Source organism: Sciurus vulgaris (genome assembly GCF_902686455.1).
Source record: "Sciurus vulgaris genome assembly, chromosome: 15".
Taxonomy (NCBI): domain Eukaryota; kingdom Metazoa; phylum Chordata; class Mammalia; order Rodentia; family Sciuridae; genus Sciurus; species Sciurus vulgaris.
In genome coordinates, this window is record NC_136476.1 from 58,382,142 (window position 1) to 58,406,514 (window position 24,373).

At 42.4% G+C, this 24,373-nt stretch overlaps 1 protein-coding gene across 3 annotated transcripts; it reads left to right on the top strand.

Moving 5' to 3' along the window:
- Positions 1 to 1,303: 1,303 nt before the first annotated feature.
- Positions 1,304 to 23,953, top strand: MSANTD3 (Myb/SANT DNA binding domain containing 3). Of its 3 annotated transcripts, XM_079112265.1 has the most exons (4): positions 1,304 to 1,441; positions 8,041 to 8,080; positions 14,425 to 14,875; positions 21,787 to 23,953. In XM_079112265.1, the coding sequence occupies exons 3-4, from the start codon at positions 14,458 to 14,460 to the stop codon at positions 22,194 to 22,196; spliced, it is 828 nt and encodes a 275-aa protein (XP_078968391.1). In that variant the 5' UTR covers positions 1,304 to 1,441; positions 8,041 to 8,080; positions 14,425 to 14,457; the 3' UTR covers positions 22,197 to 23,953. The 3 variants fall into 3 exon arrangements, with proteins under 3 accessions (XP_078968391.1, XP_078968389.1, XP_078968390.1); XM_079112263.1 differs by lacking the exon at positions 8,041 to 8,080 and having other exon boundaries at positions 1,325 to 1,441; XM_079112264.1 differs by lacking the exons at positions 1,304 to 1,441; positions 8,041 to 8,080 and adding an exon at positions 1,488 to 1,809.
- Positions 23,954 to 24,373: the final 420 nt, after the last annotated feature.

The window sequence follows — 24,373 nt, forward strand, 5'->3', positions numbered from 1 at the left end:
ACTCCAAAGAGTTGGAAATGACATTAGACAAATACCTATGCAGGAATGTTCAGAAACAGCTATGGAAAAGGTAAACAAACAAACTAAAATCCAGCAACATAGGAAAAGTGGAAATATCCCAAATATCCACCAACAGATGATGGATAAACAAATTGTGCTATATACATCCAAAATGGTATCTTATTCAGTCATGAAAATAATGTACTATCCATGCTACAACATGGATGAACCTTAGATGCATCAGGCTCAGTGAAAGAAACCAGACCCAAAAGGCCACATATTGTATGATGCCATTCGCATGAAATATCCGGAAAAGGTAACTCGATTGAGACAGAAAACAGATGAGTGCTTGCCATAGGTTGCGGGGAGTAGGGACTGGGTGGGTTATGGCTTTACTGGTGCAGGGGTTTCCTTTCGGGACGGCGGAACCACTTCAGAATTAGATAGTCATGGTAGTTGCCAAACATTATAAATGTAATTAATGTACTGGATTATTTATGGTTATTTTGTGCCATGTGAATTTCACCTCCATTAAAAAAAAAAAAAAAAAAGAAAAAAAAAAAAAAAGTTCAGCAGCCGCTTTTCTGGTCTTAGAATCTTCCTAATGGATCCAGGGCAAAAGAAGCCATCCTTGCCGGAAGGGCTAAGCGCTTTGTCAGTAGAAGAGTGCTGTGTCCCACAGTCGTTCCACCTGGTGCGCATTCACCTACACGCGCGTTAGTTCCCACTGAGTCAGCACCCAGCGTCTCAGCAGGTGCTGAGCTCGGCAGGCACGGTCCCGGCCCCCAGGGGAGCGCACAACCTAGGAGACACATCCCACCAATTAAAACAAAACAAAAGTCGGTGACAAACGCAGAACACGGGGGCTGGCTGTTCCCAACAGCACGGAGTCCCAGGAGAAAAGGGCCTAAATCGGCCAGGAGGCCTGGACCGAGCCGAGTCCGCGACCGCCGCGTCCCTCGAGACAAATGCATTCTTTTGTTGTTCACGGACACACTTTATCGGGCCCCTTCAGGAGCTCCTCGGTCAAGGTGGGGAAAGGGAACCGGACCTGCCCGAGGAGGCCAGCCGGGGATGGCCAGCGCCCGGTCGCGGCGGCCCGGCGGGTGGAAGATGGACACCCGCGCCCCGCCCCTGCCCCCCGGGGAGCCCGGCGGCCGCGGCTCGGGGAGGTGGGGACTGCGCGGGGCCGCGCTCCCGCCCTCCTCGGCGCCTACCGACCGGCAGGCGGCGGCGGCCCGCGAGGGGGCGGCGGCTTCGGGCTTTGTGGCCGCGGCGCGCGCGGCGGGGCCTGGCCGGCCGGGGGCGCGCCGCCGCCGCCCGGCGCTCCGGAGCCCGCGGCCCTCCCGGCCGCCCAGCCTGCGAGAGGAGTCGAGGCCGCCGCGCTCGCGCCTCGCCGGCCCCTCCCCGGGTCTCCGCGGCCGCCGCGCCGCCGCCGCAGGTAGGAGGCTCCCGGCCAGGAGGGCCGCGGCGGGTCGGGCGCGCGGGCCGGTGCGGGGCCGCGGGCGGGCCTGGCGGGCTTCCGGGCCGAGCCGCCGCGACCCCTCTCCGCAGGCCGGGCGCCGGGCGGCCGCCTCCGCGCGCCGCGGCGGGACTCGGCGAACCGGCCGGCCTGCCGCGTACAAAGCCCCGGGGCGCGGGCCCAGTGGTGCTCCTGGAGCCGGGGGATCCGGGCCCCCGGCCGGGAGCGACTGGGGAAGAATCCAGGTGACCTGCAGTGTTGCGGTCCTCCCAGCCCCGGCTTCCTCTGCACGCCGCCGGGGTTCCATAGTTGTCTCCATAAAGACCCCCTGTGCTCTGTCCAAGGGTGTAAGAGGAGGGATCCCCTCACTCGGAGGATGAAGGCAGAGCATCCCATCGCTGCCGACTGACCTTGGGGAAGCTCCTGTACTCCGAACCTGGGCTACTGTTTTTGTGATTGGGGGGCGGGGGGCGTGATGTAATACCTCCTCTCAGGTACTGTTGTGAAAGATGTGTGTGCACAAGATAATAGCTTAATTTTGAGCACTTTCTATAGAGCAGGCCCTAGTTCCTAAACAGTTGGCATGAATTAGCATGAAGTCATCGCACTGGTGCTATGAGGTAGCTTCTGTAAATTACATGAAAAATCTTTATTTAGAAGTAGGAAACAAGAATGTAGACGTGCTCTTCTGATTATGGAGAATGGATGTTTCTTAGGTGTGGTAACATTTAAGAGTACAAATATTCTTGCCATACTTAGAGTGGTTATAATATGCAGGGATGTATTTGTCCCACATTTAAACCCGGAGGTAGGATAATAGGGGGGCCACGAGGTGTGCATTTAGCATGCCAGAAAAGACCGTGTGTTACCTACGGTCTTTTAATTAATTAATTGTTGAACATTGATTAAAAAACATAGTTCTTGAGTTAGGATTGAGGACTGCTGTGGGAATTTGGGGTTGGAAAGAGACAAGGAGTGGAGAGGAAGGATTCTAAATCCCTAGAGAAGATGTGGAGGAAGGGAGAAGGGCCCACCCCCTCCTCTCAGCAGCATGCTGGACCAGCCTTCCAACCTCCCTTTAGAAACCCGGGAATGGTGCCCCCAGGGAGATCACAGGTTGTCTCTTCTTACTCTGGGGCCAGGACAAAAGGGTATTCAGAAGGAATGCAGGCCCCTGACTAGGAAGGCCTCTTAAAGTGTCCTTATCCCTTCTGGGATGCCTGCAATTTCTTGTAATGTGTTTCAGGAGCTGGGGATACTCACCAGGACTAAAGGTTGATAAGATGCTTAAAATACCAAGGACTAACCGATGTAATGGAGGAGGGTGTTTGAGTTACATTCACTTGGTTAGAGAAGCAGTGGGCCTCGGGAGGTTTGTTTTGGGTTTCATTTTGGAATCCGGAGAACTGGAAGACTTTGAACTATGAAAAAGTAAGAGGGAAACAGGAAAGGCCTAGGGATGCACTAGGGGGAGAGGTTGTAGAAAGAGAAGCTGGCTGCTTCAGCATACCCTCAGCAGACCACCTGGAAGACTTCATTTCTCAAGCCACCAAGGAGATACCCTGCCGTCTTCCAATGTCTTACATAAGTGCTGCAGAAAATCAGGCAGGACTAAAGTAAAGGCAAGTGAACAGGAAAGGGTTCTTAGAGAAATGTGCTTTATTTTGAACTAGGCCTTGAAGGAGAAGGTATTTGGGAATGCAGTGCGATGAAGTTGGTGAATATCAAGCATAGTGGGAAGAGTAACTGCTTTGGGGAGATAGTCAATATGGGGTTCAAATCCATTTCTCTGCCATTTTTGAGCATTGTAACTTTTTCGTGAGGACAAATAATGTAATTTTTCAACTATCTAGCAGGGAACTCAAGAAGCACTTGTACTGTTTTCCATGCTTATTCAACAAATATCTATTGAGCATCAGTTGTGTGCTGAGTCATATGCTACATGCTATGATTCAGAGATGAATCAGAAATTCGCCCTTAGAAATTCCCCAGTCCAGTGAGGGAGATGGACATGAAGGCAAGTTACAAAAATATATGAGAAGTGCTCCCAGGCAGGCATCTAGAGTTGGTAGTGGGCTCACAGAAGAGTAGCTAACTCATAGTAGAGACTCAGGGCCAGTGTACTGCTAACGAGGTAGGTATGAGACCTGAGACAGATCTTTCGAATGCTCCTTTACCTCCCAGTTTTTATTTCTTATACTCTAGCTTGGCTTTGCCCTGATAGTTTCTCTCAAGAAAACAAAAGTTGCAATGTGTGCATAGTTTGTAAGTTGCTTAAAACTCATTTAAAAAACTCATTTTAAAAGGAAGCTGTTGTAAATAAAACAAACTTAACCGCCTGGGCATTAGTTGAGGAAGCCTTCAGAAAAATCACATGGGATTTGGCCCTGGTAGGAAGGCAGCGGGCCCTGGGTAAACCTTGGGGTGAAGATTCCAGCCAGAGGAAGCCTCATGTACTTAAAGAGGCATAAGAACATGGCAGAGTCAAAGGCACAAAGGTGAGTTTGATCCAGTTAGGTTGAAAAATACTGAGAGAGTGGGAGAGGTGATGAAGGGGGTTCTATAATCAGGGTCAGATCCAGAAAGGCCCTGATCACCAAGTGACAGTTTGGATTTATCTGTCATTTAGGGAGGGGGAGAGATGTTGGAGGAATACAAACACACCTGTGGCTTGATCACTGTGTTGTAGGAACCTCCCTCCTGTGGTTGTGTGGAAGTTTGGGAGATCATTTTAGAGATGACGGTCTGACCTCAGCCATGGGCAGTGAGAATGGGAGAGGAGGGAACAGATCCTGAGTGAATGTACACCATCTTGTCCTCTGGTTGCATGTGTTGAAGAGCACGCTGAGGTTTCTGCTCTGGGAGGCCAAGTCGAGTGACTGAAATCATCAGACATCAGGGGAGGTAGGGAAATAGTTTGTTTTTGATGTTGGAGAATTGGAGATTTCCAAGGTTCCCATATTGGGCTGCTAAATAGAAGTGGTTGGGAGATAACTTGCAATGCTTTTGATGCTAAGCAGAGAGGATGGGACCTGGGAGAGAGGGTCTCCCTGACACCCCACTTTCTTTTGAACAAACATTGAGCCTCTTCTGTATGTGAAAGATACACATGAAATGTTGTTCCAAGCCTCAGACAGGGGAGATCTTTGATGTGGGTAGATCCCAGTGCTGAGTGCGTCTCAGAGTGCTGAGGGGAGGTAAATACATGGTACCCATGGTCTAGAGAAGACCTGAGAGCTGATGGCTGTAACTGAAGTGGTGGGCATGGAGGAGACTGTCCTTGGTAAGAGACACTTTCTTGGTAAGCAAGCTGGAGTGGGAACACCTACAGACAGGCACCTTCTGTATTTCAGAAGTGCTTTTGTGGAGGATGCTTTAATAATGATTCCAGAGGCATTTCAGGGAAGTCACTGGGTGGGGGTGGTTTAGGATGGAGCTGTGGGGGAGGCAAAGGAAGGAATCAGACTTTAAAGAACTCTCATCTGGTTTATAGTGGGGACTGTGAGGGCAGGGGAAGGGATCACAAGGGGCCTTAAACACAAGGCTGGTTCTGCTCAAAGTCATACTCAGACACAGATGGTAAAGATGAACTATTCAAGCTACGTGGCTGCTGGGGTGGGCGGGCAAGGGGAAGAGGAGGGAACACATTAGGGACATATTTGGTGCTTGGTCAAAGACTGGAAAATCTAAAAGGAAAGAAAGAAGGTGGAGGGGCAGAGAGGACATGGGGAGTGGCCACCCAGGGTAGACAGGTCTGAACGTGTGAGGATCGAATGAGATCAGGAGGATTCATAGTTGTCATGAAGCTCTTGAAAAAATGGCATTTCTACTTCTTTTTGGACTGTAATGGTATTTATAAGAATAAGCCAGAAAATGATTTTTTTATGATAAATCCCTTATAAAAAGAGAAATTTTAGATAGTATAACATCTAGCTATATAATTAGTAAATTAGTAATTATAAAATTAGTAATTAGATATATAATTAGTAATTAGTAATATTAGTAATATTATATAATTGCAAATGGCAAGTAGGTGAGTCTGTATATATTCCACAAGTGTTTATCAAGTACCTACTCTGTAGCCAGTGCTCTTCAAAGAGCTGTGGAAAATGAATCACATCACCTGCCTTAGCCATTTCACCTGGAATTGCTTAACCTATGGAGTTGAATCTGTGTATGGACCTTAAAGCATATAGTGGGATTGTGTGAGATCATTTCCTTGTGTTGCAATGTTCTCTTTCATTGGCTAATAACCCCACTGGCCTCATAAATAATCAGAAAATACCATCCATGAATCTTTGGCAGTGAGCTGTGGAAATCAGGTTGCAGAAAATCATCAGTGCCAGCAGTATTGCTGATATGGACTCCAGCACTGGATTGGACTTCAGGGAACACCCTCTTTAGTTATAATTTAGAGATGACGAATTGACCAGGAGGAAAGAGGACTTGCCTAATGTCACAAAATGAGTTGGCAGAGTTGAGAGCAAGGACCTTAAGTTTTCAAATGATATGTTAGCTTTCTGTTGTTATAACAAATGCCTGAGATAATCACTTTATAAAAAGGAAAGGTTTATTATGGCTCACAGTTTTAGAGATTTCAGTCCACAATTTGTTGGCCCTGTTGCTTTGGCCCTGTAGCAAGGCAGCACATTGTGGTGGGAGTATGTGGCAGAGTACCTCCACTTACCTCATGACCAGGAAGTGAAGGAAGAGAGGAAGAGGAAGGGGTGGGGCTTCGTGTCCTCTTCAGCATACCCTCAAAGACCTGAAGGCCTACCACTAGGCCTCCCCTCTTAAAGCTTCCACCACCTCCCAATAGCACCAAGCTAGGGATCAGGCCTCTGACACATGGGCCTTTGGAGGGTACTCAAGATTCAAACCATAGCAGATAGGATAATCAGGAAGTCTTGAGGGAACCTGGTGAAAGGGGATCTTGATGGGAAGGAGTCCCAAAAGGGGAGAGGGCCCACAGACAAACCACAAAGGTTTGATTGGAAGCTTTCCTCTGTTACAAGGCCTTGAGAAGCCCCTATTTTGCTCTGAGTCTCAGTTTCCTCATCTGTAAATGTGAGAGGATTGGACTGAGGTCCCTTTTTTTTTTTAAATTTAATATGTTAGGATCTAGATTGTTTCAAAGACAGGTTACTTTTGAGATGTTGAGTCAGGAGACAGAGTGTCAATATAGGATGGGAAACAGCTTGATCCCCTACAACTTGCTGGCAGGCACCTGGAGGGTGGGTGCCCCATTTCCTCCAGCTCACCCACCACTTCTCACTGTGTTATATTAGTCTCTCAGATTGTGACCCTGCTTTGTTCTAATGCTAATTCTCATAGGACTTAAGATTCCTATTCTAGGACCTCACCCATCCCAGAGTAGTGTCCATAGGCACATCTCTATCACCATACTAACCTTATTGCCTTGTCACCAGCCTGTCCCACGATGCACTCTTGTGTTACATCATTGTGGGACTGGGATCTCATTTACCTTTAGGAATGCCATTCCCTCTGACACCTGCACAGAGTAGGTGCTCAGTTAGTCCTCATGCATTCCATTGCCCTGCTCTTGCTTTATCTTTCACCCTAGTGTACACACACGTTCTGTCATCCTTTCCTTCATAGTAGTCCTTGGCGTGTACCTCCTCTTCATTACCATTGTCCTGCTCAGAGTCCAGGCCCTTTCTTACCCTTTTTTTTTCTTTTTTTTTTAAATCTGAAGCATCTCCTTTGACTCTCCCTGCTCATCTCCTGTTCATTCTTACAGATCTAGCACACACGTCCTCTTGTTCATGAAAAAGGCAGATTCACCTGTTCCCTCTCACCCAAGGCTGCGTGATCCTCCCTTACATTGTCTGCTTCGGCCTGCCTCTTGCTCGCTGTAGTTGTCAGTTTATGCATGCCAGTGCTCTTAGGCTGCAGGAGTCAGCTGGCTTTTGTCTCTCACATATTTAAGGGCAGTGCTCAATCTTTGGCAGGAATGCATTCTATACTTGTTGAAATGTGTGTATATGAAATAAAAAGCCCATAAGCATATAGTTGATGTATATATTGCATATAGACCACTTTTCTACTTTTGGAAGCAGTCGGATATGTGTGGGAGGTGGGGAAAGAACTACAATGTATTGAAGCTCTCATTTATGCTTGTTTTTCATTCATATTACAGGACTGTGGTGCTCAGGGAGTGAGACAGGTTGGGGGTCATTACTCCATTTTATAAATGAAGCATTGAAGAATAACTGACTTGTTTGAAGTTATGCAGCTAAGTGAGTTCTGAAGACTGGACCTGAACCCAGATTTTATGCATTCAGTTTATTTTAGGAGCCCCAGTTCATTGAAATCTTGATATTTGTCCAAGGCCAAGGGGGTCACAGCTATTCAGTTATGATGCCCATTAACTTCAAAAATTTTCTTTTTCTACCAAAGGAAGTAGAAGCAAAATCTTTGCCAAATTTCTCTAGTCTTTGCTCAGACTTTGAGACTTGGTTTCACCCTTGGCAGATTTAAAATCATTAGAAACCTTATCTAGTCTTCTCAGGCTGCCATGACAAAATGCCACAGATTGCATATTTCATTTCTCATAGCTTCAGAGGCTGAGAAGTGCAACATAAAGGTGCCACCAAGGTAGGTTTCGTTCTGAGGCCTCTTCTCTTGGCTTGGGGTTGTTTTCCCTCTCACTGTGTGCTCACCGGGCCTCTTCTGTGTGTGTAGAGAGAGGGTGCAAGCTCTGGGGTGTCTCTTTTCTTGGGGGGTGGGCAAGAACCCAGGGGTTCTTTACCACTGAACTACATTACCAGCCTTTTTAGTTTTATTTTATTTCGTTCTTGCTAAATTGCTTAGGACCTCACTAAATAGCTGAGGTTGCCTTGAATTTGAGATTCTCCTGCTTCTGCGATTACAGGCATGTGCTACCACCCATTACTGGTGTTTCTTCTTATAAGCACTGACTAATGAACGTATTTATTAGCATTTACTAATCCCATTGGACTAAGGCCCCATATTTTTTATTTCATTTAACCTTAACTACTTCCTACGGTTTCCAGTTCACCAATATAGTCACACTGGAGCTGTATTTGAATTTTGGGAGCACACAGAAATTCAATGCTTAAACCCGTTTTTTTTTTTTTTGTTTTTTAAGGTAGGATATTAAATGTACCTATTACAATCTTCTGGTACTTTGCTCAGTGTTAGTGTTTTGGGGATCGTGCTAGTCACTTTCTCCTTACTCTTTTATGATATTAGAATTGTATTGTTTTATTTAGACCTATCTATGTGTCTTTCTTTGCTGAGTCCAAGGGGACCTTTCATGGTATTTGGGTTTTGCTATTTTATTGACCATTTTTACCTTAATGTAGCTTTTAGTGTACTGTGTTTTTGTGTGTGATATTTTGAGCATAATGGGCAGTTTTACACCTGTGTAAAAATGTAGGAATTTGTTAAATGTTTACTGATGACCCACTTCGTGAGGGTCACTGGGCTGCTTGTTGGACCACAACCATACACAAGAACAGGTTATCTAGCAGAATAGCAGGTGTAAAAGGATCGCTACTGAGCAGTTAAAGGGAGGACTAATTTATCTTTAATAAAAGCTGATGTTGGAGGCTGGGGTTGTGGCTCAGTGGTAGAGTGCTTATCTCACATGTGTGAGGCACTGGGTTTGCTTCTCAGCACTGCATATAAATAAATGAATAAAATAAAGGTACATCAACAACTAAAACATATACATATATATTTTCTTTTACATATTTATTTATTCATTCATTTACTTATTGTGGTACTGGGGATTGAACCCAGGACCTTGGGCATGCTAAGCAAATGCTTTACCACTGAGCTATATCCCCAGCCCCTAAAAAGTATATTTAAAAAAAAAAGCCGATGCAGCGGGAAAAGCTTGTTATATTGTCATTTGTAGCCAATCCTGGACATTGCTGAATAGTTTAAAGCTAGAATACAATTTCCAGCCTGGATGTTTCTATTAATAAACTTTGCTAGGGAGAGCTCTTACTTTGGGAAGCCCTGGTGTGCTGAGGACTGTCTTTCAGGTGCTCAAGCAGAATGCTAGTATTTCCCTGGGGTGTGGGCCATTTTCAAACTCCATGTGATTTTTTTTAAAAATTTTTTTTTAGTTGTCAATGGACCTTTATTTTGTTCATTTATTTTATTTATATGCAGTGCTGAGGATCAGACCCAGGGCCTCACACATGCCAGGCAAGTGCTCTACCACTGAGCCACAACCCCAACCCCTCCATGTGATCTTTACGGTTACTTTCCAGACATAGTTCTTACCAGATCAACAGCACAAATTACTTTGGAGCTCTGAATAGTGAGTGAGGTATACCCTGTTGGGGACTGTGAGACCTGGGTTTGAGAAAAAGAGGGAAGAGATGAAGGAAGCAAGAGAAATAGCCAGTGGGGGAAAGGGTTGGGAGAAGAGCCAACAAATGGAGATGGACAGAGAAGTCATAGCACCCTAAATTGCCCTATCCATGGACCTTTGTCATCTGGCAATTAGAATGCTAATTAATTGACATTATTTGAGCAGGGGAGTAGGGGCTGTCACTAGGTCTGAAATAAGAGAACTAAGAGGAGCATGGGCATTGGGCTCAGACCTGAGTTTGGATCCTGGTCTTGCAGCTTACTGTTGGTGTGACTGTGCAAGTTACTGAGCCTCAGTTTTCTTCTCTGAGAAATGGTAATAATCATTGGTTAGCAGAGATAAACAACCTATTTGTAAGGTTGCTGACAATCTATAGGGAACCTTTGGGTTACATTGACTTATACTAGAATGTAACTTTGGGGCCTAGGGAAGACTGCTGTTCTAAGAAATTAAGCAAAGTAAATTGGTAACTCTGGATTTACTTAGCGATTAAATAACAGTTTAGTTAATAGACTATTAATAGTTCCCAGGTGTGGGTAATTCTTAGTATTTGCTTTTGAGAGTGGTTGCTTGATTTCTTCTGGTACTGTCATTTTTTTTTAAGCAAAAAACTATTGAGGTGTAACAAATGATGCTCTCAAGAGTTATTTTTGGGAGAATTGTATAATGTAGTGCATATAAAGCATTTGGTATAGTGTGTAATCCACAATAAGAGATCAAGAAAAGTTATCTGCTATTACATCATTGTCATTATCAAGGCTCACCCCACTAGCCACACTTAAGGCAAAATCTCCCCCCAGTCCACCACCGCCTGGTGGCAGCTAGTGGTACTGCACACATTGTGAGGAAGAATTATTAAATTGCTTGGCATTAATTCCACGTAACTTCAATTCCATTAAGTATCACAGGGGTTTTCCTCAGAGTGTGGCTTATTTGCCTGAGAGCTAGAATCCATATATCATTAGATAGTAAATTAACTTTTTTTTTTTTAACCTATGCAGATGGCATAGAATTTTTAAAAAGTGTTAACAATAAAAGCAAAACACATGCTTGCAATCCCAGCGGCTTAGGAGGCTGAGGCAGGAGGACTGCAAGTTCAAAATCAGCCTCAGCAACTTAGTGAGGCCCTAAACAACTTAGGGAGACCCTGCCTCAAAATAAAAAATAAAAAGGGCTGGGGATGTGGCTCAGTGGTTAAGGGCCTCTGACTTAACCTTCTACCTTCTACCAGAACCATCCAACCAACCCCAAAAAGAGTAAATGAAGTATGGAGACAGATATGCTTACATGCTGTTAGTATGAATGTAAGTTGGTACAAAATTTTACAAGGACAAGTTGATGGTGTCACAAAATCTTTAATATTTTCATCTTTTGTGGTAACCATTCCTTTTCTAGGAATTTTTCTCGAAGAAATCATTGAAATAGGAAAAAGATTTATTTGAAAAGTACAGGTAACTTGTATGCATACACACATGTATAAGGTACATATAAGATGGCATTTTATGTAATAAAACAAAATAGGGAGCAAGTGCTTTTTCCCTTGTGGATCAGAGCCCTCTGAATCCTTAGAGTAGCAATTCTTAAAGAGTTGGGACATGAGGAAAATACTCATATTGACATCTTTGTCTTGGGGCCAAGGAGTTGGGGTGGGGAATCAGGTCAGAATTTGCACTGTAGTTTAAGAACATTCAATACACCCATTGATTTCATAATAAAAAAAACTATAGAAAGTAAGTAGGACGTGGACATTTTGACACATAGAGACTATACAGAAGAGATAGATTGTCTAGGGCATGTATTAATAAATTTCAGTTTGGGAAACATTTCTTTGTAGTGAATGGAAGAATTGACAAAGGTGAAAAATGAATTTTGGACCATTTTGGAAGAAGGGGCCCATATTGGGCCTGTCAGGGAAATTAGAGTAATGCAATCAAAGCACAGGTTGGGAGTTTAGAGGTGCAGGAACACATACCCATCTCTTTTACTATTGCTTAGGATCTCAGCCAACCTGCCTTTGACATGTGTTTAAATCTCTCAATTTCTAATATCAGATGTACCCAGTGTGACTAGGAAGAGGGGTGCCGGTGGAGACCCTGATCATTAGTACTTCATTCCAACCTTAACTTTTGGGATGAGGCAGTGCCTCATAAGAGAGTCTGATAGATTTTGTTGCCCTAGTCTGAAGCTCATATTGCTTGGCCCCAATTTCAAAACTCTGATCTGGCCTGGTCCTCTGCATCCTTGGCCTAATGCAATTATAGTAACCCCTCCTCAGGTAGAGTGCGTGAATAGGTGGCATATACTAGTGTGATTTTAAATCAGTGTACATACATTTAAAAGCCATAGCCTCCCCTCACCCCAGCTCTTTATTGTAGAAATTTTTAAACATACTCAAAGATGGAGAGAATAATGAATTTTGGTGTATTCACCACCCTTGTTCCAACTGTCCCACTTTTAGCTGGTGGGACTCCTTTCAAGTTGTTTCCTAATTCTTTAGATATGGATTGGCCAGTTTTGAATGGATTATATCATCATTGTCTCCATACTTGCCTTTTACTCTGAAAGATTGGAGGCTTGGAGAATACAGGAAAGTCTGGGAGCAGGTTGTCCTTTTCCAGCAAGGGGACAGAGAGCGCTTACTCTATTGCTGCAGCCAGTGTTGCTTAGTCACCTGTCTCCGTCACATTTTAGAGGTTGACCTTACAGGAGCCTCCTGTGATTAGAAGATGTGGGAACCACACAGAGGTCTCAGACTTAGTGGAACAACACCTTTACAGAGCAACTTGTGTGTGGAAGATGTTGACTCAGCCCTGTAGGGGAATGGCAAGGTGGCCTTGGGGTCATGATTAAATGATTTGGAGCCATCCAAGGCAAGAACCCAAAAGATATTGTAGAGTGATGCAAAGAATACCAAACTACTGGGACAAAAAAGGTTCTGGACTTTCCAAGTCACCATCTTCATGATCTTGGCAAGCTCCTTTTTCTTTCTGGCCCTTGTCTCCTTCAGTGTAAAAAGGGCAGAGGACTCAGTCTCTAGTGTGCAGGCCCTTCCACTTCTCCAATTGTAGAAATAGTTTACATAAGATTATATGCTTTTAAAATTGGCCCCTCAGACCTGAGAAATCACAGATTCCATTCTCCTTTCATCATCATTATTATTATTATTATTATTATTATTATTAATTTTGGTACCAGGGATTGAACCCAGGGATGCTTAACCACTGAGCCACATCCACAGTCCTTTTTATATTTTATTTTGAGACAGGGTCTCGCTAGGTTGCTTAGGGCCTCATTTAAGTTGCTGAGTCTGGCTTTGAACTGGTGATCCTCCTGCCTAAGCCTCCAGAGCTGCTAGGATTATAGGTGTACACCACCTCACCTGACTCTACTCCTCATTTTTTTTTAAATTTATTTTTATTGTAAACAAATGGGATACATGTTGTTTCTGTTTGTACATGGAGTAACAGCATACCGTTTGCATATTCATACATTTACATAGAGTAATGATGTTTGATTCATTCCGTTATTTTTTCCTTCCCCCCCACCCCTCCCACCTCTCTTTTCCCTCTATACAGTCCCTCCTTCCTCCATTCTTGCCCCCCTCCCACCCCCCATTATGTGTCATCATCCGCTTATCAGTGAGATCATTCGTCTTTTGGATTTTTGAGATTGGCTTATCTCACTTAACATGATATTCTCCAATGTCATTCATTTGCCTGCAAATGCCATAATTTTATTATTCTTTATGGCTGAGTAATATTCCATTGTATATATATATACCACAGTTTCTTTATCCATTCATCTATTGAAGGACATCTAGGTTGGTTCCACAATCTGGCTATGGTGAATTGAGCAGCTATGAACATTGATGTGGCTGTATCTCTGTAGTATGCTGTTTAAGTCCTTTGGGTATAGGCCGAAGAGTAGGATAGCTGGATCAAATGGTAGGTCCATTCCAAGTTTTCTAAGGAATCTTCACACTGCTTTCCAGAGTGGCTGCACTAATTTGCAGTCCACTCCTCATTTTTAAAGGTGAAACTGAGGTGGTTTCAGGAGTGTGACCTAAGGTCACAGACGTAGTGATGGAAATGTCAGATCTTTTGGACTAATTTCTTTATGTCTGAAGTCTTGCTAGTGTTTACATCTTCCCTTATGTTTGATTGCACAGTGTCTTCTCCTGTATCCATCTGTGACAAAAACTCGAGAAAGTCGTTTAGTTCCAAAGCTGCCTGACATTAGATTTGGGGGGTGGGGGGATAATCAGTTCCCTTAAACAGAAATAAATTAAGAAATCAGAGTTCCACATAGATGTTTAACTTTTCTTTTCTTTCTTCTTTCATTTTTCTGTTATACACAAAATATTCATAGTATGACCAAGCCAAAGGAACTACTAGAAAATCTTGGGAAGCGTAAAACCCAGTTCCTAGTAAATTTCTGAGTATTTTCCTGTCATTGTCATAATTCAATTAATGGAAAAGAAAGTACTGACCCCCCCTTTCAAAAAGAATCAAGTTAGGAATTAAGCTTAAGTGATTTGCAGGCACTTTTATTGCCAGAGTTGGTAATTTTTGCTTCAAACTTTCCTTTACAGGATAGGTAAGGGCCTGAAGAAAGAGAGTGGAAAATGCAAAACAACGAAATTATAAAACCTGCCAAATACTTCTCCGAGTTGGAAAAGAGCATCTTGCTTGCTTTGGTAGAAAAGTACAAATATGTGCTGGAATGTAAGAAAAGCGATGCCCGAACTATCGCCCTCAAGCAGCGGACCTGGCAAGCGCTTGCCCACGAATACAACTCTCAACCAAGTGTGTCACTGCGGGATTTCAAGCAGCTCAAGAAGTGCTGGGAAAACATCAAGGCTCGGACCAAAAAAATTATGGCCCATGAAAGGAGAGAGAAAGTGAAGCGGAGCGTCAGCCCGCTGCTGAGTACCCACGTCCTGGGGAAGGAGAAGATCGCCAGCATGCTGCCTGAGCAGCTGTACTTTCTGCAGAGCCCGCCCGAGGAGGAGCCGGACTACCACCCTGACGCCGCAGCCCCAGGTACCGCTCCTAATGCAAGATGTGATGACTGTGTGGATATGCAAGTCATGAAGTGCATGAAACAGAAGTACTTGTTTAAGTCCTTCTGCTATCCCTCTTAGAGATTTTATTATCACTTAAACATAAAGAAAAATTAGGGACTACATTAATAGAGTTGTTATTAATGAGGAACATCAGTTGCTTCTCTCAACCCATTTCCAGTGTATTAAAGATAATTTGATGAGGGTTTATTTTCATTCAGTCTTTTCTCAAACAATATAATTTCAGGACCTTTTATGTGCAAAGCAGTGCACTAAACCACTCAGTGGCTGTATTAAAAGAGTAAACTATTTCAGACTTAAAAATCAAAGTACAGAGACTAATATAGCAAATATCCATTTGCCATTCATCAAAATTGAAATCCAGTGTTTCTATCTATTGTAATATTGTGATCTAAAGTTCTATTTGTGGCACTTCAGGGATTTTGAGGGATTCTGAAAAAATATTAGTTTTAATATGCTTCCATTGAAAAGAAGCAACTATGTCATATGTAATTCTAGGAAAGGAAAGTAATATAATTGAAGGTGTAGTGATAGTTTGTCATAGCTTCAAGGGGCTGGCATTAAGAGGCTACCGAAATGTCTCCAGGCACAGGGAGGGTGGAAACACATAAATAAATTTCCAATAATTTCTGCCTCTTTTAAGATGAACTGACCCATTTTTATAAAGGTTCATAGTAATTTGCAAAAAACACACTATGAAGCAGAGGAAGGTTTCTGTGTGTTACTTATAAGGTATTCCAAGGACTCAGTGAGAACTTGCCCAGGAAAATCTGGCTCTTGGCTCAAAGGATCAAAAATTCACTTGTCAGTGTCCCCAGAGTAGATTGAGCTCTGTGGGACTGGTTTCTGTTAATTAAAAGTCATCAGAAAAGTCATTCTGAAACCAAGAATGTTATCTATGTAGAGTGAAAAAGGTAATTACCAAGTGAACCAAATACAGGCTTTTGATTAGCAGTTTTTTTTTTTTTTTTTCCTGTAGGCAGATCACACTGGGAAGCTAAATCATGATCAAAAGTTTGCTTGTGATCGTTTGGCCAAGGTTAAGTCCAGGGAGCCAGTTAGGTAACCACAGTGGTTAATGTAATGGCCCTCTTGCATCATTTTCCACTGCAGGTGCCTAGTGCCAGGGTTTTGATTCTTGGGTTCCCAAACCAGGCTGGCTCCTTAGCAGACTGTTTTCATAGACACTGCTAACTCTCTTTTTCCTCCCTGCTGCTTCTTTGGGCCTGGGCCCCACTGCTGATTGACAGAGTCCTTGCTTTGTAGATGCTTATAGCTTTAGCCGATTTCTTTCCATCTTGCTGGCCTTAGAGCAGTTTAGCCTCTATGAGCAGCGTAGGAAGTGGTGCTGAGGTGGGGGGAAAGTGAATCAGCTTAAGTGATTTTCTGGCTTTCCACATTGCTTGTGTCCCCTGGGCTCTGTTACTGAGAAGATGCTGGGATGAACTCCCTTCAGTTCATTTTGCAAGTCCATGTTCTAGATTCTGGTGTATTGATTTTATAGGGTCATCCTTAGGGGATAGTCTCATGTCCACATTTTCAAAATCTGGGGTAGGATCTAGAAAGTGCATCCACAATTTTTTTTTTTTTTTTTGGAGAAGAAATTATATAATTCTTTTACTCATAATACACTATATAAATTTCCAACAAGAAGAGAATGAATGTGGGTTCTCAATGTCCTTCCTGTAGTGACATTTGCTGGAGACTCACTTGTAAAAGAAATTTATTTTAAGTTGAATGTTTATACCTGTGTAACACAGGAGACTTCTCTTTGCTTCTACTTTTTTCCAACCCAGTACTGGGGATTGAATCCAGAGGGGCTCAACCACTGAGCTATACCTCCAGCCCTTTTTAATTTTTATTTTAAGACAGGGTCCCTCTCAATGTGAGAGTAGACTTTGATTTGTGGTCTTTCTGACTCAGCCTCCTGAGTTGCAGGGATTACAGGTGTGTACCACCAAGCCCCACTCACTGGTACCATGGTACCCAGCCATATCCTGCCTTCTCTGTCTTCACACCTGACCTATAGGGCAGTAGAGAACCTTGGTCGTTAGTCAGTTGGGAAGTGTTTCCAAAGCCATCTGTTAGTACTAGTAGTTAAGGTATTGGAATTCTTTATGCATATTAAAACAGCTGTAAGGTTATTTCACTCATTTTGTGTTTCAATTTATTCTCAAGAAAGAATAAAAAATAAAAGGTTAGAATTGTCAGTCATCCATTCTGGGATTTGGTGGGGAAAAGGTTGAAAATCTGCTGTATGTTTAAGGCCCTCCTTGCCTCTTGTGTGTTTTGACACACGGACTCTGTGTATGTGTTTGTTTTACTTCTCTTATCTCTAACACTGCACTGTTCGATACAGTGGCAAGCTGCATGAGGCTCATAAGCACTTGAAGTGTGCGTAGACCAAATTGAGATGTGCTTTAATAGTACACATGTTTTGAAGACAAAACCACCAAAAGAATGTTGAATATCTCATGATTAAATTTGAGATTGATTCCACATTTAAATAATAATATTTTAGATACATTGGATTAACATAGGAATTAGAATTTAAAATTAACGTAAAATCAATTATGTACCTTATATTCTATTTCTATTGGACAGTGCTGTTGTAACATCTTTCAGGATACCTCTTAACAAAATTAGGTGCTCAGAGATTTGCTGAAATTTGTTATAAAAATGTGAAGCAGGATGGAGCCTAGCAGTATTCCACTAGGGGCCTCCCTCCAACTGTGTTTTGATGTGAGGTAGTATGAACTGTGTCATCTTGATCACTGTCCCCTGGATATTATTAGCTTATTCTTTGCTTTGCCAAGGACTTTTGTAAAATGTACAAATTGTACAAAATGTCCAAATGCATTTGAACACAGTGACCTTAAAGTTTAAGAAAAATGGGAATGTAAAATAATAAAAATAAAGACAGTATTTTTTCTCCATAACATATTAAACAGTTTATACCCTGCAGATTTTGTGATCTGTGATAATATGACTTCAAAATTTATTTTCCATTATCTTTGGATATAGGATGTGGAGAACAAACTAAGGGAGCCATCAAAATTTGCTAGGAGTGACTGGAAAGTAGAATGATAGTCCAATACATTTAAGGAAACTAAGCCTCTGAGTAGCACTCAGATATCTTGGGATAATTTATACTTAATTACATATGTTTTATTTTCTCTATTAAAATTAAGTAAGGTGAATATTTCTTAACATGTTCCATTATCATCATCACTGTTTAATCCAATCTCATTCTTTTGGTGTGGGAACTCAGGTACAGAGGGCTGAGTTTTATTTCCAATCATGGCACACCTACATCACTGGTCTGTAAAAAGCCCCTCTTTTATGTTAGTTCTGTGTTTATCCCTTTTTTAATCCCCATTCCCCACTTTCATTCTCTTCTGCACTGAAATCAGTCTAGTATGCTTGAGTATTATTTCACATGTGTTTTGTGTACTTATATTTTTAACTTACATAGATGAAAAATCATAGATATCTCTGATTTTGCATTTTCCACTTAGAATAACATTTTTAACATCTATTCTCACTGTAGTGTATAAATTGAATCCTTTCTTTTAGTTATGGCATTATCTCCCATGGTATGCCTTCCTCTCATCTCATTTATGCATTTCTCCATAATCCTGTTTTCTTTGTTCCTTTGATAACTGGAGATTGGCCTGTACAGTTTCCTCATAGGCTTTCATTGCCATGTAGACTTTTCCAGCTAATGCTAAATTTACTCAAAACCCAAGTGAAAGAACACCCTCTTGGCTGTGTTCTCAGTCCCAGGAAAGCTTTCCTAACCTTTTTGCATAAAATTGAGTTGTTTTCTACTTTGGTTGGTTTGGTTTTACTTGGGAAAGAGATTATTAAATGGTACATGTTTGCAGCAGATTGCTATTCCCTGGATAGTCTTTTTCCAATTAGGGGAATATTCTTCCTATCTGAACACTATTTTCTATTAATTGGAGCTCACATATGTTTGAAAGTTAAATACTCTATTGGGTTTCCTAGTTTAAGTCCTATCTATGCCAGTCTTCTTAAGAAGTCTGACTTTATTTAAAATGTTCGTTAGTGCACATTTAAAAAAGAATAGTCTTAAAGTAGTTATTTCTTTGTTCCAGACATGAATACTGTTTGAATGTTCAGAGAGAACTTTTGAAGATCAAGAATTGGAATACATGCTGATACTCTTAGTAATAATAGATGGTTTAGTAGTGGATACAACTTTTGGGGTGTATTTTACAGTACATAAGTGATCAGCTGAGCAAGCAAAGTCGTGGGAGGCTGAGATGAAGAGGTTGAGCTTGGATTTTGGAGTCATGTAGATTTGAATTAGAATCCTGGATCTTTCAATTAGCCAAATGACCTTGGAAATTGTATTTGGTTTTCTATAATAATACCTCCCTTGGAGTGGTGTCGTAAGGATTAGATGAGGAAGTGTTGTAAAACACTAGCCCATACCTGTTTCACCATTCAGAAATGGTAGTTATCCTCTTCCTCCTCCTTCTCCCTTTCCTCCTCATGTCCCTAAAGCCTAAAATTGCTGAGATGAAAGTGAGCATTCAGAAATTGGTAGTGACAGCAGCATTGTGAGAGGATGAACTTTAAAGACTCAGAGGAGTATCCAGAACTATCCCCTGTAATGAAATAAAAAAGCAAAGAGGGTAGAGGTATCAGAAAATGTCTAATGTGTCTAGTTCTCAAAGAAAATATGTTCAGATTAAAGACTAGAAGGGAAACGGGTGAGGTAAGACTTTTTGTGGTTGACGCTTACACCCCAGGTCCTCTGTCCTCCCTGTTAACCCTCTCCCATTTCTTTGTCTTGTGCTTCAGTCACCCACTTGAAGCACTATTCTTTCTACTAGTTGTGGGTGGGGGGCATGGTCTATTGCAGCCAGTTTTCCCTACATACATTTCTTATATACCCAGCACTGTCCCAGATCCAGTGCAGGGTTCTACCTGAGTAAGAGACTCAGAGAATTCAGAAACCTGAAGGGGAGGTAGCTAAACCACCTCTGAGCCAGAGGTGGGCCCAGGAGGCAGTGGGAACCTGAAGGAAGGACACTGAATTGAGACCAGAGCTGTGGGAGTTGGAAAAGAGTCCCAGGGAGTCGTTGTCATTGTCTCTGGCACAGAGGTTCTCTCATTTTAAAACCTTCTCTTCCAAAAGTAAGATTTTTACCTGTTCTTTAATCTTAATTAGGAACTAGTTATGGTTGTTACCTTACCCCTTGGAGTGAAATAATCTAAACAGTAGCCATTTTACTTTTATTAACAGAGTAACACGAATTAGGTTTCCCCTAGTAGCCATTAACATTCCCAGCATCCAGTCTTCCAGAATAATGGAGTGGACATAATAATGTAATCAACTCTTAATAAATTGGTATTACTTTTCTCTCAGGAGAAGATTCTCATTATTGGAAATGTAAAGCTTCTCAAGAAAACCTTAGAGTCACAGCTAGACAACTCCATGGGTTAGTGGAATTAATGGTTTCCTTATTGAAATTCTCTAATTGACCCTAATGTCATTTCCCTATAAAAATATCAGTGCAAACATGGCACCTACCAACAGTGGCATCCTTTTGCATCCATGTGCTCTTTTCCCTTTGTATTCAAGGGTTCAGCACAATGAATATTACTAGGCAACCACTGTGTACTGCAAAGTAATTTGTGCCTAAGGATAAAAGAAGTGACTAAGGCCTGGTGTGTGTTGAGTGCTGTAGGAGGAGTACCTATAGAGAAGGGAAAGATCTGAGGTTTCACAGAGCAAGCAGCATTGGTCCTGAATAAGTAGGAGTTAGCAGGAGTTGAAAAAGGAACTTGGGGGCTAGTGAGCCTGCCTTCAAGCTGAGGGGATAGTGAGACATAGAATTGTGAAAAGCAGCATGACTTTTTAAAGAATGTGAGTTTTTGGTAAGGCTAAAGGGTGCACAGAGTATTTTGAAGAGTAAAGCAAGAAAGATAAAAAGAGGTCGGAACCAGATTTTGATATTACTTAGGGTGAATGAAGAAGAGAATCAGAGATGGGAACCTTAGGGGAACCTGAAATAGTAACAGGTGGGTGGAGAAGTCTCGGCATCTCTAGGAGACTTGAGAGCAGCAATGGAGAGGAAGGAGACCACAGAGACACTGAGGAGAGCAGTGCTCCAGAAACCAGTGGAGGAAGGACATCTCAAGAAGGATTGTGGAGTGCCAAGGAGAGGCTAAGGAAGAGGGACATTGACAAGTCTCCTTGGGATCTGTGTGTTACCACGATGTAGCAGTATAGTAGTAACAGTCAGGTGCAGGAGATGGAGGAGAAATGGTGTGTGAGGAGGCTAAACCAGGGAGTGTAGACTCATCTTTCTAGAAAGAGCATTCATAGGATGGTATGAGGGCCAATGCCTGTGAACAGGAAATTGTAACCAGCAACCATGCTCTTGGGGAGATGGAGCAAAAGTGTTTGCAGCTGAATGAGAAACTGGCAAAGGGTGATCAGACTGACAAAGAACTCCATCTGAAGACTCACACAGTTGGCCTCGTACTGTGGTCTCCTCATCAGAATTGTGCACATTTCAGTTTAGAATTTGTATCAACATCACAAGGTCTCTGATTCTTGATAAGCACATTCTCTGACCACTGTGCCCACAGTTTGCAGTTCTAGAAATAACGTAACAAAACCCTTTAACATTATTTCTTAAGGGGAAATTACTTTTGGTTTATGGGGTTTTTTAAATGTCAGGTGTGGCCAGGGTGCCTGTAGACATGAAAGCCAAAGCAGACACTATTTTGGACCCATTCTGTAATGAGGCACCCTATCATTTGAGTTAGGATTGACTTTTTTCTCTGCCTGTAAAATCTTTGAACATGTTTTCTGCTACTGTTTTTCAGAATCATTTGCTGTTTCAAATAGAGAACTGTGCGATGATGAGAAAGAGTTCATACATTTTCCAGTATGTGAGGGGACCTCTCAACCTGAACCCTCGTGTTCAGCTGTCAGAATAACAGCCAATAAAAACTACAGGAGCAAAACCTCTCAGGAAGGTGCTTTAAAAAAGATGCATGAGGAAGAACACCATCAACAAATGTCCATCTTACAACTGCAGCTGATACAAATGAATGAGGTGCATGTGGCCAAAATCCAGCAGATAGAGCGAGAGTGTGAGATGGCAGAGGAGGAACACAGGATAAAAATGGAAGTTCTCAATAAAAAGAAGATGTATTGGGAAAGAAAACTACAAACTTTTACCAAGGAATGGCCTGTTTCTTCATTTAACCGGCCCTTTCCCAATTCACCCTAAGACTTTGGGGGTGGCTCCCTTGTAATTAATCTGTGTTGGCAAAGGAAGTCTGGAACATGAACTCGCGGTCAGTAACCTGTAACAGCTACAACTAGGAAAATTAGAGTGGTAGTAGTCACTTATTTAAGAATACATTCAGGTAAACAGCTGCATCCTATGTACCCCTTAAGTGGCAAAGAAGCTGTTATAGTTTCTGAAAAGTATCACTGAGTGCTATAATTCTGAATGTAATGTTTCTTAATTAGAATTCATACAAGAACCATGTGTGAGTGTTGTATCTTTTTTTAATCAAATGCAAGTGTGACTATAAAGGAGTGTGGCTGATTTTTTTTCTTTCTTTCTTTTTCTTTTTTTAAAGCAGACAGCAGAACTTTTCTATCAAATGAATGCTCTCCCATTGAAGGCTGTCCAGGGTGGCCCACACGTGTCTCCAGTGGCTGTGTTATTGCTCAGAACTTGCTAGAGGTCTTTAAGGAACCTCCGCAAGAGCTGCAGGGCCTCTTTCATTTTTTTCCAATGTCACCCTCTGATGTGGATTTTCCGTTTCCAAATAGCCCAGCATTTGAAAGAATAGTTTCTAATGTGGCTCATAAACTGGCTTTTAAGGCTCTTCCCCAAAGAGGAGTTCCAAGTACTGTCTCAACAGTGGAGAGTTTTGTTGGGAACTAAGGATGTAACAACTGTGAGGGAGAAATGTTTATTTAGGTTTATACATTGTTGTTTGTTTTATTAAAAAAAAAAAAAGACTTGCAATTTTATAGTCACACTGTGTATGTTTTTTAAAGGTGCTGCCTTCTCAACTGAGCCCCTGTTTTTGTCCTGCCTCTGTCCTTTCTCCCAGCTTGTGCTACTGAGTTCATAGTTGCCCTTGCTTAGTCTTAGCCTCCCTTCGGAAAGCTCTTCCCTCCCTGTGCTCATGGTGCTAGTGAACAGTAATGCTGTGGAGTTGCCATTACTTGGCTTTCTGAGATTCCATTACCAACATATGTAGAAATATGGGTTGATAAATAGGTATTTTGATTGAACTGTGTGCAGCTGCTCCTGTAGCCTAGCAGTAAAAACAGTCCTAGGAGGAGTAGGTGGAGCAGTACTGGAGGCACAAAGTGACTCTTCAGTTCCTAGCAGATCATCAGCTCTGATAATGAAATTTCAAGGCCTTGTGGTAGGAGTGGAGTAGTAGATGTGGCAGCGGCTTTATAAAGTAAGGCAGGACTAGGGGTCTGGGTCTAAGTTCCAGGCATGGCTCTGTCTCAAGCTGCTACATGACCTGGGATAACTCCTTAAATCCTTGGTGTGGTGTTTCCTGTCCACAGAACAAGGGAGCTGGGTTGGATAGGGTTTGGAGTCTGCTTCAGCTCCTTGGCCGTGGTTTGGTTTGTGTAACTTGGATGGGTATCAGCCAACATCATGACTGCCTGTAGGGCATGGGTCAACAGGGAACAATTGTCTCCTGCAATGGCTTAGCCGCTCTCCTTGATAATTTTTTAAAATTTGAGTCCTGGGAACTGTAAGTTCTGTAAGGTACACCTGGACCATGATTTATGTGCTACATAGAACTTAAATGAGTATCAGTTTATACAAGGAATCACATTTTAAATATCTTAGAGGAATTGGTTAATTATTTTAGATATCCTGTAATGAGAAACTAGAAGGCTAGTCTTCGTTGAGAGGAAGGATACTTTTATAAGGATTTCTGTCATTAATGTAGTTTTTAACCAAATGGATCCTTCAGAGAATAAAGCATCCTAAAGTCTCAAGCTTAAGTGGTTTGTGAAAGACCGAATGTGATTCTCCTCATCCTCCTCCACATCAACACCTTCAGGATTAGGACAGGAAACAGCGGGTCCTAAACATAGATAGGAACTGAGGAAAGACTGCCTTTTCCTCACCTATTGATTCATCTAAAAATCTTGTTAATATACACATTCTAGAGTGAGGCCTGAGATTCTGCATTTCTAAGAGGCTCCCGGGTTATACCAGATTATGCTTGGTTGGTTAACATACTTTTGAGTAGTAAAGGTTTAGAAGACCCTATGAAGTTTTTAATTTAGCAACCTAAAAGAAAAGGTGAGGAGGTCGTCCGTCTTCATGTACAGTGGTGTGCTGGTTATTGTTCTTGCTCTAAGAACTTACGACTTTGGCACACAAACAAGAAGTAGAACAACACACAAAATATT

Excerpts from the sequence above, each read along its gene's own strand:
- MSANTD3 (XM_079112265.1), top strand. The coding sequence starts at position 14,458 with ATGCAAAACAACGAAATTATAAAACCTGCCAAATACTTCTCCGAGTTG. Across the intron at positions 14,876-21,786 it reads CCCTGACGCCGCAGCCCCAG|AATCATTTGCTGTTTCAAAT; the intron begins GTACCGCTCCTA and ends ACTGTTTTTCAG.